The sequence below is a fragment of the Maniola hyperantus genome, chromosome 14, assembly GCF_902806685.2.
Source record: "Maniola hyperantus chromosome 14, iAphHyp1.2, whole genome shotgun sequence".
Lineage (NCBI taxonomy): Eukaryota > Metazoa > Arthropoda > Insecta > Lepidoptera > Nymphalidae > Maniola > Maniola hyperantus.
In genome coordinates this window covers 7,463,133-7,477,836 of record NC_048549.1, presented here as the reverse complement: position 1 = coordinate 7,477,836, position 14,704 = coordinate 7,463,133, and the positions used below count along the sequence as shown (strand labels likewise).

The window sequence follows — 14,704 nt, the reverse complement described above, 5'->3', positions numbered from 1 at the left end:
CGACAAATGATTTCGACATCGCTAGTTCCTAGTCTAGTTGCTAAAATCTGGCAATCAATATTTCTTAAACAGTCACTTTTGTCCAAAACCATGAAACCTATTATTGTTTTTTTATATCTATTTAACCATGTATCATTCGATGGGGTAAACAAAATTGTTTTTTCCGACTCCCACCTTATATTCAGGTTGTATACTGAAAAATCTTTTTATTTTTATTTAATGTCTCTGGTACTGTTTCTGAGCGCAAATTTTTTTTTAGAGTATACGCATGTTTTTCTTTACCAATTTAATAAGAAAAGGACAGACAAACCTAATTTAATTTAGAACTGTCTAACCTCGTGACTTTAGGTGCCAGTCGTGATCCTATTGTTTAAATCTGTAGAGATGCACAACAATTTGGTCTTTAAATTTCATTTTCCAGCCTTTTTTAGCAATTTCAAAAAGAAAAAGATGCAGATACTATAAAGTTAGCATAGAAAAAACATAGCGGCGACGCCTTAACATTACGCGCATAACTGTGCTAAATTAAAACTTTACAGCTTTTATAGTTTGCTAGCAGATGCCCGCCACTTCGTCCGCGTGGAATTATGTTTTTTTTTAAATCCCGTGGGAATTCTTTGATTTTCCAGGATAAAAGTAGCCTATGTCACACTCCAGGTCCTTACCCCTATACCCATGCAAAAAATCACGTGAATCTGTTGCACCGTTGCGACGTGATTGAAGAACTAACCAACAAACAAACACTTTCGCATCTATACTATACTAATAAATAAAATTAAAGTGGATGTCTGTAATATTGAAATAACTACCTCATATTAGACTCATATGGTCATTTGAACTGTACCATAACTGAATCTCACGTTTTTAAAATTTTTGTCTGTCTGTCTGCCTGTCTGTTTGAACGGGCTAATTTCCGGAACGGCTGAACCTATTTTGACGAGACTTTTACAGACAAGTAGAGGATTAACCAAAGAGTAATATAGGCTACTTTTTAACTGACTTTTAAAAGGAGTTGTGTTTTTCTACTTATAGACACCGAAATCTCCGAGATTTCTGAACCGATTTGCGTTTTTTTTTAATCGATCGAGAAACTTTGCGACATGCTCCCATAAAAAATTTGGATTCCAACTCATCAATCCTGCTGTACGTAACCTGACCACAAAAACTGTCTATTATAAATTGATATTGGAGGTACCTACCTAATAAATACTATCACTGAACTCAAGGACTCAACTACTCAACCCTGATGCTGCAAGGAATTAAATTGTAAATCATGCTGATCCCACGGAATTTTTAAAGAATCATGCGTTTGAATATTTTTACGAAATTTAGTACTGAGATACCTTGCATGCTGGGGATGGGCTACTACAGATAGACTAAATTTTGCCCTGGAAAATATAAAGTCTCCACGAGATTTTCAAAAACCTAAATCCACGCGAGCGAAGCCGCGGGCATCATCTAGTTTATAATAAGGTTACTGATTTTTAAAATGGCTGTAAACACACAAACAGTGGACTGGATAAGATAACACTATAAGGGCCTTCATAGTAGTATGGAACCCTAAAAATGTAGATAACAATATGTACCTTCATCGGTCTTAAAAAGATCAACGTCGCGCAGCAAGAAGCGTTCATTTTCAGTGAGAAGGCCGTCGGCCGAAGCCAGCGACCACACCCATGACTCGCTTGCACTCATTGTAGTTGATGTAGTCCTTGGTGTCAATCTGCAACATTCACAACACAACAATTAGTCCAACACAACTTTATGGCAACCAGGGAGGGAATGCCCAGCCTCATACCCCGATTGCCAGCTCAACCTGTCGCGGACTATACTAGCTGACGACGACTTTTAACAACCTTCATGGCACAGTGGTGATCACTGTGGTCTTATCAGTGGGAGGTCCTGGGTTCGTATCTAGGCAGGGGAAATTTTGGATTTTATAATTTCTGTTGGTCCTGGTTATTATCACAAGCATCTGATAATAACTAAAACCTAAGAGTCGAAATCTCATTCTCTTGAGTTGTATACGGAAGGATCTGGGAACCCACCGCATTAGTATCCCAAGAGAGCTCCTGCCATTTTTATGAATCAATGGAAAAAACGTCACGACCCTCAGCAGTGAGGAATACGACTAAAGATTAAACTAATATATAAAGAAGAAGAATCTTCAAGCCTGGCAAAAGGTCTTGAAAAATCCACGCCTTTGACTATGTAATTTTGGTTAATTAAAAAAAATGATACTTACCAAAGATGCAAAGTCTAATCGGAATTGATCGAGATCCGTTGATGCTGGTAGTGGTCGAGGGACTGGGGTGTCCTTGGAAGGCGCCATTTTGGCACTGAAAAATTAATATTTTGTAATTAATATGGATAAATAAAAATATACAAACAATAAAATACATATAGGTAGTCATGTTAAAAATATATCTTATTTCTATTTGATTATTTACAAAACTAGCTTATGCTCGCAACTTCGTCCGCGTCGACTACACAAATTTCAAACCCCTATTTCACTGCCTTAGGGAGCTGAATTTTCAAAAATCCTTTATTAGCGGATGCCTACGTCATAATAGTTATCTGCATGCCGAATTTCAGCCCGATCCGTCCAGTAGTTTGATCTGTGCGTTGATAGATTTGTCAGTCAGTCAATCCTTTTATGTATTTAGCTGAACAAAATAAAAATATACAATAACATAAAATATGTAAAAAATATATCTTATTTCTATTCGATTATATACAAAACTAGCTTATGCTCGCGACTTCGTCCGCGTGGACTACACAAACTTCAAACCCCTATTTCACCCCCTTAGGGATTGAATTATCAAAAATCCTTTCTTAGCGGACGCGTACGTCATAATAACTATCTGCATGTCAAATTTCAGCCTGATCTGCCCTGTAATTTGAGTTGTGCGTTGAAGATCAGTCAGTCAGTCACCTTTTCCTTTTATATATTTAGATTATACTAGCTGCCTCGGTGAACTTCGTACCGCCTAACAATCGATTCGTTTTCAGGGAATTTTTTAATTTTTTTTCTCCTTAAGAACCATCCTCGTACTTCAAGGAATATTATAAAAAAGGAATTAGCGAAATCGGTTCAGCTGTTATCGAGATTTGCGATCAGCAACACATTTAGTGATTCATTTTTATATATAGAGATTACATACTTATTTTTTATTTTCAGATATGTTTTTTTTGGTCAATGGTAAAGACAAGAGCAAAAATTTGTTTTCAAATACTTTTTCTTAATATTGTAGCCAAAATAAAAAATAGTACTTCTTCCTATTAAACATATTATAAACATATATTCCGTAAAAAATTGACTTTTGACACTGATAAGTATTGTGATGAAGCCAAATCAATTTACATAACTATACTTATGCAACAATGTTGATAATAAATGAGGAAATAATGAATTAACTATCAATGTAGTGTCTAAGTAATTAATAAAACAAATTAGTAACACAAAACTAATAAATATATAACTTATTTATTTCCTGAAACTTAATAATTAGAATACCCCAAAACAAGCTAATTGGTAAATTATCCTCTGGAAACCTTAAACTTAAATCGGTTAAACTGCTGGGCTGTGAAAGCTAGCAGACAGACAGAAAGACACACTTTCACATTTATAATATTAGTTTGGATATGGATTTCATAGTTCCCATCAGTCATGCACATGATTCATGATTACTTTCCTTTAGGCATTTATCATAAATGTCAGTAGTATGCCTTGTGTGTAAGCATGCCTTGTGTGCAAACAGATGGAAATAATAATTAAAGATAGTTATTTACATTAATGATCAGTTCAGATAATGAGAAGCATGATACAATGGATGCGTACTATTAGTACAGGTAAATAGTAAACACAAAACCCAAGTGACTGTAGTAAACAGGATGTTAGTAGACCTAGTAATTGTGCCAGTCATTTTTCTATTTTACAAGATTTTCAAATGGGAAAATCCTTGTCTGCAATTATTGTATTTACTCCTATACATATTATGTCTAGATTAATTTTGGTTAGATGCCCTATTTTTTTCAATTTTCAAGAACGGTGATAGCCTAGTAAGAGCCGTGACAGCCTGGTGGTTAAGACATCTACATTCTTATCGGGAGGTTGGGGGTTCGATCCCGGGCACAAACCACTAACTTTTCGGAGATATGTGCATTTTTAAAACAGCAAGGCAGACTATGGCCTAAACCCTTCTCACTCTGAGAGGAGACCCGGCTCAGTAGTGGGCCGGTAATGGGTAGATCATTATGACCAATTTTTTTTCAAATAATTGTAGGTTGTAGAGCCAGCTGTTATTTATTCATGTAGATCTTAGTTCTTCCTACACTGATCTCTCATATAATAATTAGTTACCCATTGTGTGCTAAAGTACTAACATAATTATTTTATTTTAAAACTACCTACCTACATTAATAGTATGTATAGTATGTATCAGTATGTAAGTATAAGACTACAGAGGAATGTGCAGTGCTCAGACAAGCCGCCAAGCGCTTACGAGCACGAAGAAACCAATATTGTGTTTTTTCTGTTTGTGTGGAGAAAAAAAAAAAAAAAAAAAAAAAAAAAAAAATTAACTATTTTTTTTTTAACTACATTTAATTGTTATGCGAAAGACACTTATTTAAGTATTGACATATTGTTGTTGATAGTCCCATACCACATAATTAATATTGTTAAATAGTCTTTACAGCAAAATATGATAACTTTTTCTAAAATTGAACCAAATTTGGCTTAAGTGGTCATTGATTATCCAGATTATTAGCCCAATTTTAATTTTTTGGACACATGCAGTATTTAACCTTGTTAGTTAAGCAGTATGGGACTAACAACAATGATATGCCACATCTGACCAGAGCATGAAGAGCTCATACCTCTGATGCTGATTGTTTAGCCTGTTAAGAACTATGACTATATAATCAAAGATTTTTTAGAAATCAACTAAAAAAACTGTTTTAGAAATCAATAAACTAAGAACTATAAATATATATTCAAAGCTTTTTGTTTGGATTACTTATGTAAGTAATTGATTTCAGTTTCATGCTTTATCATTGCTCAACTACTTTTGAAACCTTACAAAACTAGATGTGTCTGCATCTGTGTTTTTGTTACAAAATGTTTCGCAATACTAGACCGTAGTACACTTGTGTAATGTAATGTACACAGCATGTGCTGTAAATTATCACCAGTTACATATTAAACAGTGAATTGACAAACAATCAATGTAAGAAAGTGAGAAAAGAAAGCCCAACAAGAACTTTCTTTTCATTGATTGACATGCTAACTTTTTGAATAGCTACAATAATTATAATTATTAAGATAGCAAGCATTATTGGTTGTTTATGAATGACATTTTTTCTTCTTTCCAGCTATTCCTAGCTCTTCCCAGGCTAACTGAATACACGGAATATCTGAATTAAAACATACATATTTAGTTAATAATGTAAGAATCCTAAGGTTAGCGGCATTGGCTATCCGCGTATGTATGTCATGCACTCATACAGAATGCTGAAATGACTCAACACGCTCGTGAAAGCTCTAATCATAGTGTAATTTCGTAACGACGCCATGGTATGGAATTTTCAAATAAGTACTATGCTACGATTGTAAACATATTTGTTAGTGAATGTTGGAAATAATAATACTTACAACATTTTTTATAACTTGTGAAGGCACACGCAGGTGTGCAAACGTTTCAAAACTAGAAACCCATCTTTAAGCAATTAATCGCACGGGAGAAAACAATAACACGTCTTTCTAGTTGCGAGCCATGATGAGTAATAGAAAGAGACAGTTGTTATGAGCTGTTTGATAGTTTAAGTCACTATTGAATATTTGCAATCCATTTGACCACTCGCTTACTATTGGTGGATTTCTCTATCTATTGATTTCATAACCAATAGCATAAACGAATCTGCAACAGGACAAAGGCAATAACCAATAGAATGATAGCAACACTATTGCAATATTTATTCCATCCAAATTCCATCAGATTGGGAATAGAATGGAATAGTAAGGAATAGAGACTCAAGCATCAAGAGTAAAAGTAATTAATAGAGAAAATGACGGCACAACGGCAAACACGGAACTCTGACACTATCCCATCATTATCCGTAGAAACGGGTAACATTGATATAATAACGCAAGTTAAGATGCTATTAAAAAAGTGTATATATTTTGTGGAATGAAGTGTTCCCTAACACGTGCCTAACACCTAGGTAGAGTGAATCTACGAGATTACGGAGATAACGATTATTGTGACCAAACAAATGAAAAAAAGGTACACAGCCGCAGATTTTTCAAATTGTACTTTTGTAATAATGACAAAGTTACTCCACAGTACAGGCTAACTTTAATAATAGAACATTTTTCTTTTGAGAATCAAAGGTTTCACCCATCTTTGGTATTTTAAAGGTTTTAATAAACTATAATGGACCTTCTTAGATTTTTCAATATAATAACCTACATTATTTTACTTATGTTGGTGAGATATAATGTACCTACCTTATATCTTACACTAAACACACAAATTTTTTTCATCTACGGGATGTACTATAGCACAGAATATATAATAGACTATAGGCTCATCCTATTATAATATAAAAACTAAAAAGCATGGGTTTTACTAAAATGTTTTAATACTGGTTAATCAAGTTACTTGTAGTTAGGTTGCTGAATCGATTTGGTTCAAATTAAGCACACATGTTGCATGGACGATGGGGTAATGGAGTCGACGCGCGGGGGCGTTCAGGGGGAGGAGGCTGATGCGGGTCCGCCCGCGTGCCATATTCTGTCGTTAGTCTTTTGTCATTTTCTCTGCGTTTGTAATTTTGTACATGTACCTATGTTCATATTTAATGTGTTTTATTGCCTTGATAATCCGCAATCCGTCTTGTTTTTGCCTGTTCAGATTAGCGAGGCCCTACTGTATAAGGTACTTATAATTAGGCAAATGTCATGCTATAACATTCTAAGTTTGCAAGATTAACCAAAGCTACTGTCTTAGATGAACAAAAATCAGGAACGCATACTATTCTAGTAGTTTGTCCTTCATCGCCTGAAAATAAAACAAAATTAAAATGTTCAATTAGCAGTTCATTATAATTATGTAGTTCATTATAGGTGCACTAGCTTATTCCCACGACTTCGTCCGCGTGACTACACAAATTTCGAACCCCTGTTTTACCCCCTCACAGGTTGAATTTTTAAAAATCCTTTCTTAGCGGATGCTTATGTCGTAATAGATATCTGCATACAAAATTTCAGCCCAGTCCATCCAGTTGTTTGAGCTGTGTTGATAGATCAGTCAGTCAGTGGACGGATCGAGCTGAAATTTGGCATGCAGATAGCTATTATGATGTAGGCATTTGCTAAGAAAGGATTTTTGAAAATTCAACCCCTAAGGGGGTGAAATAGGGGTTTGAAATTTGTGTGGACACGGACGAAGTCGGGAGCATAAGCTAGTTCAATATATGCATACCTTTAAACAAGTCAGAAGCAAATTCATTGCAGTTACCGCTGTAATATACTGCAGGACAGTTGTATATAGTAAACGGATCTGTTTCCAAACATGGTGTGCTCGGTACCGTATCTGGGCATGTGGGTGCTACATGACGCCATTGCAGAGTTTTCTTCATTGCATTTAAATCAGAACCTATCTTGCTGTATCTTTTTATATCTTTTATAGGTTCTCCTGATGTACCCAAACATACAAAACCTGAAAAAATTGTTATTGTATTGGACCACAGAAGAAATAGAAACAAATCATTGGTACCTTTTTGATTCAGCGCAAATCTAATTTTATAAATTATCTGTATAATCTATCTGTCTGCTAGCTTTTCACAGTTCATGTAACTGATTTTGACGAGATTTGTCAAAATCATCCCATGGATGGACATATAGCCTACTTTTTATCCCGCAAAATTAGAGTTCCCACGCGATTTTAAAACACTGATTGACGGTTTTGACGTACAGACAGACACAGTTTGGCATTTATAATTTATGGACTATGCAAACCCTTAAGCTGGAGATTGACTTGTAACTTGGTGTATCGAGTTTTTGTAACTTTGTAACGTTAGTTTGTAATGTAATTATTCGCGGCGAGCGCCGCGTGCTGAACTCGACTGTCGGTTTTTTCGCGAATTACCTTTGAGAGTTACATTACAAGTCAGTGCAGGTCGTGTCATCGCAAGAGCAAATCGCAAACGCAAGCCATAAAAATGGAGCACACTTGAGCCAAGAGCTCGAATGATACATTATAAACACACATTACAAGTCAGTCTGTGTCGCCTGTATTGTAACAAGATCACCTAGAATGGTACATTACAAACAAACAGTACAAATCTATCTCCAGCTTTATATTCAGGCAACTTACTTATAAAAATTATAGTTACCTCCAATATCACATTCATATGGATTAGAAACTCTGTTGAATGATTTGTATTCTATGGTTTTGGGAAATAAACCTGGAAAGATGGACACAAAATATTAAATTCTTACACTAACGGCGCCTTCAAATTTGTCGCAATTTGTCGGCTGCAGCGCTGCGGCTGCGTTGCTTTGTAAATCCATATAATTTCGGTCGATGTAATGACGCGCTGTGTAGGGCTGCAGCCGCGCTACCTGCGCGCGGAACTTTGCGGCAAATTTAAAGGCACCCTAAGAGACTTTAAAAAAAAATCTAAAGAGTTTTTGTTATTAAAATAGGCATGCTTCAGTTTTGGGGTTCCATACACAAAGAATCCTTATAACTTTGTTGAGTCCATCCATCTGTTTGTGTATCACAACAGCTATTTTAAAAACAAGCTATAAAGTTAAAACTCTTTCGAGTGACACATTATACCCATATCTCTGATCGCTTTCTACGCTGAATCGTGCCGGAACGCTTAATAGCTTGGCAACACGGCTTTGCTGGTAGGGTGGTAGCTAGCCACGGAAAAGCCGACCACAAGACCAGACCAGGGGCAATAAATTATAAATTCCCTTGCCAAGAATAGAACCCAGGTTCTTGGCGGAAGGCCGCTTATAAGACCACTTGCAATGGAAATTGTCAAAATGTCGTCGTCATGATGATGAACCTATGAATAATAAAATAAGCACTACAAAATATACCCACAATAATGGAATGGCTTCTGTGGCAACATGATACCAGTGGGGTCTTTGCAGCCAGGCATGAGGTCCAAAGGCGTTACAGCACTGACAGCCGCCGAAAACGAGTCCACGACTTCTGACGCGGCGATCACATCTGATTCACTGAGTGTGGTCTCATCCGAATGATTTGCATACATTCCACCTGCAGTAAAACAATTTTTTTTAAATAAAAATGGCGAGCAAACTATATCGCGGGACTTCGTCCGCGTGGATAAAATGTGGTGGTGGTGGTTCCCGTGGTTTTTTGTAATCCCGTGGGAACTCTTCAATTTTCCGGGATAAAAAGTAGCGTATGTCCTTCCCCGGGATATAAGCTAACTCTGTACCAAATTTCGTCAAAATCGGTTGAACGGTTGGGCCGTTAAAGGCTAGCAGACAGACAGACACACTTTCGCATTTATAATATTAGTATGGATTTTTATTTATTTTTATGCATAATAGTTTTTGATTAATCGTGCAAAATGACGAAAAAAAATTTGTAAGAGTTCCCTCTTTGATTTGCCGCGATTAAAAGTAGCCTATATCACTCTCCAGGTCTTAAACTATTACCATGCCAAAAAACACGTCGATCTGTTGCTTCGATGCGACGTGATTGAGAGACAAACCAACAAACCAATAAACCAACAAATAAACACACTTGTAACAAACCATCCGTCCGCGCGGCCGCCGAATGCTTTCCCACTCGCACACTACTAACTGCACTGTTCTACAAACACGTCATCGAGTAGCCGCCTACGCAAGAAGCGGGGATCCGCGAGTATAAAAGAGCGCGCCCGCCAGTCCGAAGATCATTCCGAGCTTAGCGGCCGGTCTTAGAGCGATAGCCACGCAGTCCTCTAAGACTGGTAGGGTTAAGGAGTGCGGTAGCTACCTGCAGCCCACTCCGACAACCAGTTGAGGTTACGAACGCGATAGCCACGCAGTCCGTTCTTCCACCTCCAGCTTAGGATCCGATTTTGTCGTGTACGTTTATTTGTTAACTATTATGTAAGGGAAGAATATAGATTTATTACTCATCCTCGAGTTTTGCTTCTACCGCCCCTTATAATTGGCGCCCAACGTAAATACTATAAAGAAGAAGATCGTTTGAATATGGAAGCAAATATGCTGTAGGAGCAGCTTTACTGCAGGGGGAGGATGCAAATGATCATCCTACCGAATATGCAAGTCGATCACTTACGTCAGCAAAATTTCCACTTCGCCAAGACGGACCATGTGTAATTATGGAAAAACACGGAAGTTCCAACGCACATTGTACCCATTCAACGACGAGGACATCCAAGGAAAATTCAAGATGTTCCTGGTGCTCTTACGGGACGTTAACGAGCACCAGAGGGGGATACTGTAACAAACCATCCGTCCGCGCGGCCGCCGAATGCTTTCCCACTCGCACACTACTAACTGCACTGTTCTACAAACACGTCATCGAGTAGCCGCCTACGCAAGAAGCGGGGATCCGCGAGTATAAAAGAGCGCGCCCGCCAGTCCGAAGATCATTCCGAGCTTAGCGGCCGGTCTTAGAGCGATAGCCACGCAGTCCTCTAAGACTGGTAGGGTTAAGGAGTGCGGTAGCTACCTGCAGCCCACTCCGACAACCAGTTGAGGTTACGAACGCGATAGCCACGCAGTCCGTTCTTCCACCTCCAGCTTAGGATCCGATTTTGTCGTGTACGTTTATTTGTTAACTATTATGTAAGGGAAGAATATAGATTTATTACTCATCCTCGAGTTTTGCTTCTACCGCCCCTTATACACTTTTAAATTTATAATATGGGTAGTGATTTGAATATGAATACCTGCAATTATAACTCTGACAATCTTGGAGACTTCCTGTTGGTATTCTGATGTGCCACAAAAACCCGAGAGCCACTCTGTGAAAAGACTCAAGGCAAACAAATGGTCTCCACTCTTTGAGGCTAGGTTTAGACCTGACATCAGAACTATGTACCTAAAACAAGAACATTTTCATTTTGCGGGGTTCCGTACTTCAAAAGGAAAAAGGAGCCCTTATAGGATCACTTTGTTGTCTGTCTGTCTGTCAAGAAACCTAGAGGGTACTTCCCGTTGACCTAGAATCATGAAATCTTCATAATTTTTTATAATCAAACTGAAATCTAAACAAATTAAAGTCAAAAATTCTACAGTCCACAAGTGCTTTAATCATCTCCCAACAGGCAGCAAGGTATGTCTTATAGCAGAAATGAGGGGGAAAATCTGATAACCGTGAATTTGTGGTTAGGTACATCACAAGAAAAAAACTAAAATGTGTTATGAACAAATACTGCTATTTTCAACTTTCAATGTAAGATTACAATACCAAGTGGGGTTTCATATGAAAGGGCTTTACTTGTAAATTCTAAAACAGATTTTTATATATTTTTAGGCATAATAGTTTTTGATTTATCGTACAAAATGTCGATAAAATACCATTGTAGTACGAAACCCTCAGTGCGCGAGTCTGACTCGCACTTGGCCGGTTTTTTATTTACATAACAAAGTCATTTACATGTTTTTAACACCTTTAAGCCTTGTCGACTTGCCTGGGTGCTGCACTATGCTTTATTTTATGTATGCAAAATACAATAGATGAGACAAAAGTAAGTAATATACATAGTTAGGTAAGGTAATTTTTATATTGAGTTTTTACTAAGTCTAGTATACTTAGCTGAACTGGTTTGGGAGAGGATTGAAATGTAAATTGAAGGTACTTTCAAATTTTAACTTTTGAATTTTCATTCTATAGTTTTGATACTTAGGAATGAGGATATTAATTCGGCACTATTCCTTAATCTTTATATTATAAAAAAGGATAAACTGACTGACTGACTGATCTGTCAACGTACACCTCAAGCTACTGGACGGATCGGGCAGAAATTTAGCTTGCATCTGCAAGCTATATTTCTGCTATTATGACGCAGACGTCTGCTAAGAAAGGATTTTTGAAAACCCAACTCCTATGGCAGTAAAACAGGGGTTTGAAATTTGTTTAGTCCACGAGGACGAAGTCGCGAGCATAAGCTAGTGTATTCATATTATTCTAGTAATCAATTTAATTTATTAGCATTTCAAGAGTATTTATTGAGTAGTTTATCAGATTTAAGTAATGCAAGATTAACAGACCTATAAACTAATAAATTAATCAAAGTCAAAGTCAAAGTCAATGTTTTATTCAAAATAGGTAATAAATTACACTTTTTGATGATCAGTTGTTGCATTTGTAAGATGATGATAAAGTGTAGGTAGACATTTTTTACGAGAACTTAAAACTAAAGCTATGAGGGTTCCAAACAACTGAGAAGAGCCCACAACAAACTCAGCGGTGTATTCTTTTTAGTATCACCACTTTACAAACTTATTAGAACTATCACAAAGCTGTTAAGCAACTCATTCCAAGCTTTCTTATCATTTAAATAATCCTTTACATTGTAATCAGATAAAATATATGTATACCTATCACTAGTTAATACTGGCAATGGTTTTTGTATGTTACATCCAGCCCAGCATACATCTTTGATTGTAAAAACACCATTTTCATCCTCAGATCCTGAAAGAGATATATAATAGTATTAATACCAAGCAGCGCTTTTTCCGTGTATACTCTTACCACAATGATTCTTGTACAAAACTAATCATCTGGTGTCCATTCAGTTATTGTTAATTGTTATGCACTTACAACCCTACCACTTTTAAAATTTACACTAATGTACCTGTGCAGAAATTTTATTTATGAATCGCACGACAATATCTCAGCCAATCATAGCGCGCGTCGACCCTTATATCAATTGGTTGTTACGCGCGATGTTTTGTACAAGCGAATTATGAGCGAGATAGTAAGAGTCTCTGTTGTTCTTGTGTTTAAAATCTTATCATCAAGCAATAAGGTATGTATGTCATTGGTGTACATTCGGTTTGAGTCAACATTAGGTAGGTAGTGCTTGCCTGCACAAACATATTTAGCCGAACGATGTGACGTATAAAAGTGTAGTACTGTAACTGTCAAGAAACAAAGATATCACTATGATCTTTCAAACCTAGAGGCCATCGATGCATACAAATCTTAATTTTTATTCTTGAATTTTTTATATGGCTGGCATAATAATGCTGGTACCCAACTCAGAAGGGCCTCCAAATAGTTAGTGTAGCAATCAATAGTCACCTAGTAAAGCAGCAACAACACCAGTTACAACTTCATTTTCATCAATAATATCGCCAGCCAACTTTACTCTTTGTAACTCATCCTCCAACACTAAACTGTCTGTCTCATGGACAAAGTGTGTCCTGCGAAATAAAACAAAATCATCATAATTTGTCAAACAAAATCTAATTAAGGCACATGTTTTTATTTTTTAATAAGTAATTTTAATTCATGTTTATACTTTATTTGTACAGACTGATATTGATAGAACACCTCCAGCGTACTTTATTCACAAAATATGTTGGTACAAAACTGCAAGTTTTGTTGAATAGAAAATTAATTAGAATAAAGTTAATATTATAGTGATGTAACAAAATCTAGGTGGTTGATATCAACTGCCTAGTTGCCTAGATACAAACCTGGCAGGTTGTGGTATAATCTCCAGTTGATCAGAAAGCTCCTTCAATATACTTGGTTTTAATTCCTGAAGTTTGAATAGGGTACCTATTATTACACAAGTTGTACCTTTGTCTCTCAAGTCACATAGTTTTAAAATCTTGTATTTATTACCCCACCTCTTATTTATAATAGGCTGTAGTATATTTCTGAAAGTATTTAGTCTAGCGGAGTAAATGTGAGCATATTGTTTTGAAAAATCACGGGAGACATTGTAAAATCGTTTCGACGTATCGGTATGCTCAATCGTAGGTCTTTCTATTTCTTGGACTTCAAATCTTTTCGTTTCATTATCAGATACATTAGAGTCGACTTTAAATAACATATTATTGTTTAAATTCTACGTAGAGGGTAAATACTGTGCACTCCAAACCACTCCAAACCCACCGACCAGAAATAAAAAGCTCCAAGCCTCGCGCCAACTTTCTTCTTCTTCTTAATTTTTGCTTTAAGGTCTTTTATTTCTGGTTTATGTTTATGGCTTTCAGTAGTGCCAACTGCCAAGCATGAGCACAATGCACTTCGCCAAGCATCAAGACTTCGCCAATGTCACGTAGAAGCGCCATGGCGCCAACTTTTATCAACTGTCAAGAAACAAATGTCAATGTCAATTTGGTTTTTTTTCAAACTGGCTTTACGGCTCTGGGTTCTAGCTTTAGCCATGAAAACTTCTTGAAACGTTGATAGCCATTGAAGCCATTTTCAATAAATATATAGTTACTAGGTTTGAAACAAATCAAACATGAACCTTACCTGTAGTAGTTAGATGCCTTATTGTGACTATTATTATTAAAGTGAGATAGTTAGACGTGACGAATGATTATTTTTGTCCATTTCATGGTAGCCTATTTTTTGTTGGTCAAAATGTAGTTATTTTGTTCGTAAGATTTTGAAACACAACGTAAAGTGAGGATATGTTGACCCAAGTATTTCAAAGAAATAATTGATTTGTTTTG

At 36.5% G+C, this 14,704-nt stretch overlaps 1 protein-coding gene across 2 annotated transcripts in view; it reads right to left on the bottom strand.

Moving 5' to 3' along the window:
• crc (bZIP transcription factor crc) overlaps positions 1 to 14,223 on the bottom strand; it is a 36,013-nt gene extending 21,790 nt beyond the window's left edge. Inside the window, exons 1-9 of one of the 2 annotated variants that reach the window (XR_011237547.1) lie at positions 13,712 to 14,223; positions 13,314 to 13,435; positions 12,608 to 12,701; positions 10,954 to 11,105; positions 9,123 to 9,299; positions 8,401 to 8,472; positions 7,488 to 7,724; positions 5,657 to 7,064; positions 2,297 to 2,339 (exon numbers count right to left, since the gene is read on the bottom strand). Coding sequence is in view for 1 of the 2 variants with exons in the window: in XM_034975602.2 (XP_034831493.1) it covers positions 1,587 to 1,695 (109 nt within the window). In the remaining variant the exon portion in view is untranslated. Of the gene's footprint in view, positions 1 to 1,586; positions 1,724 to 2,245; positions 2,340 to 5,656; positions 7,065 to 7,487; positions 7,725 to 8,400; positions 8,473 to 9,122; positions 9,300 to 10,953; positions 11,106 to 12,607; positions 12,702 to 13,313; positions 13,436 to 13,711 lie in introns of those variants that run through there. The other variant, XM_034975602.2, reaches the window with a different exon arrangement.
• Between the last annotated feature and the right edge of the window lie 481 nt (positions 14,224 to 14,704).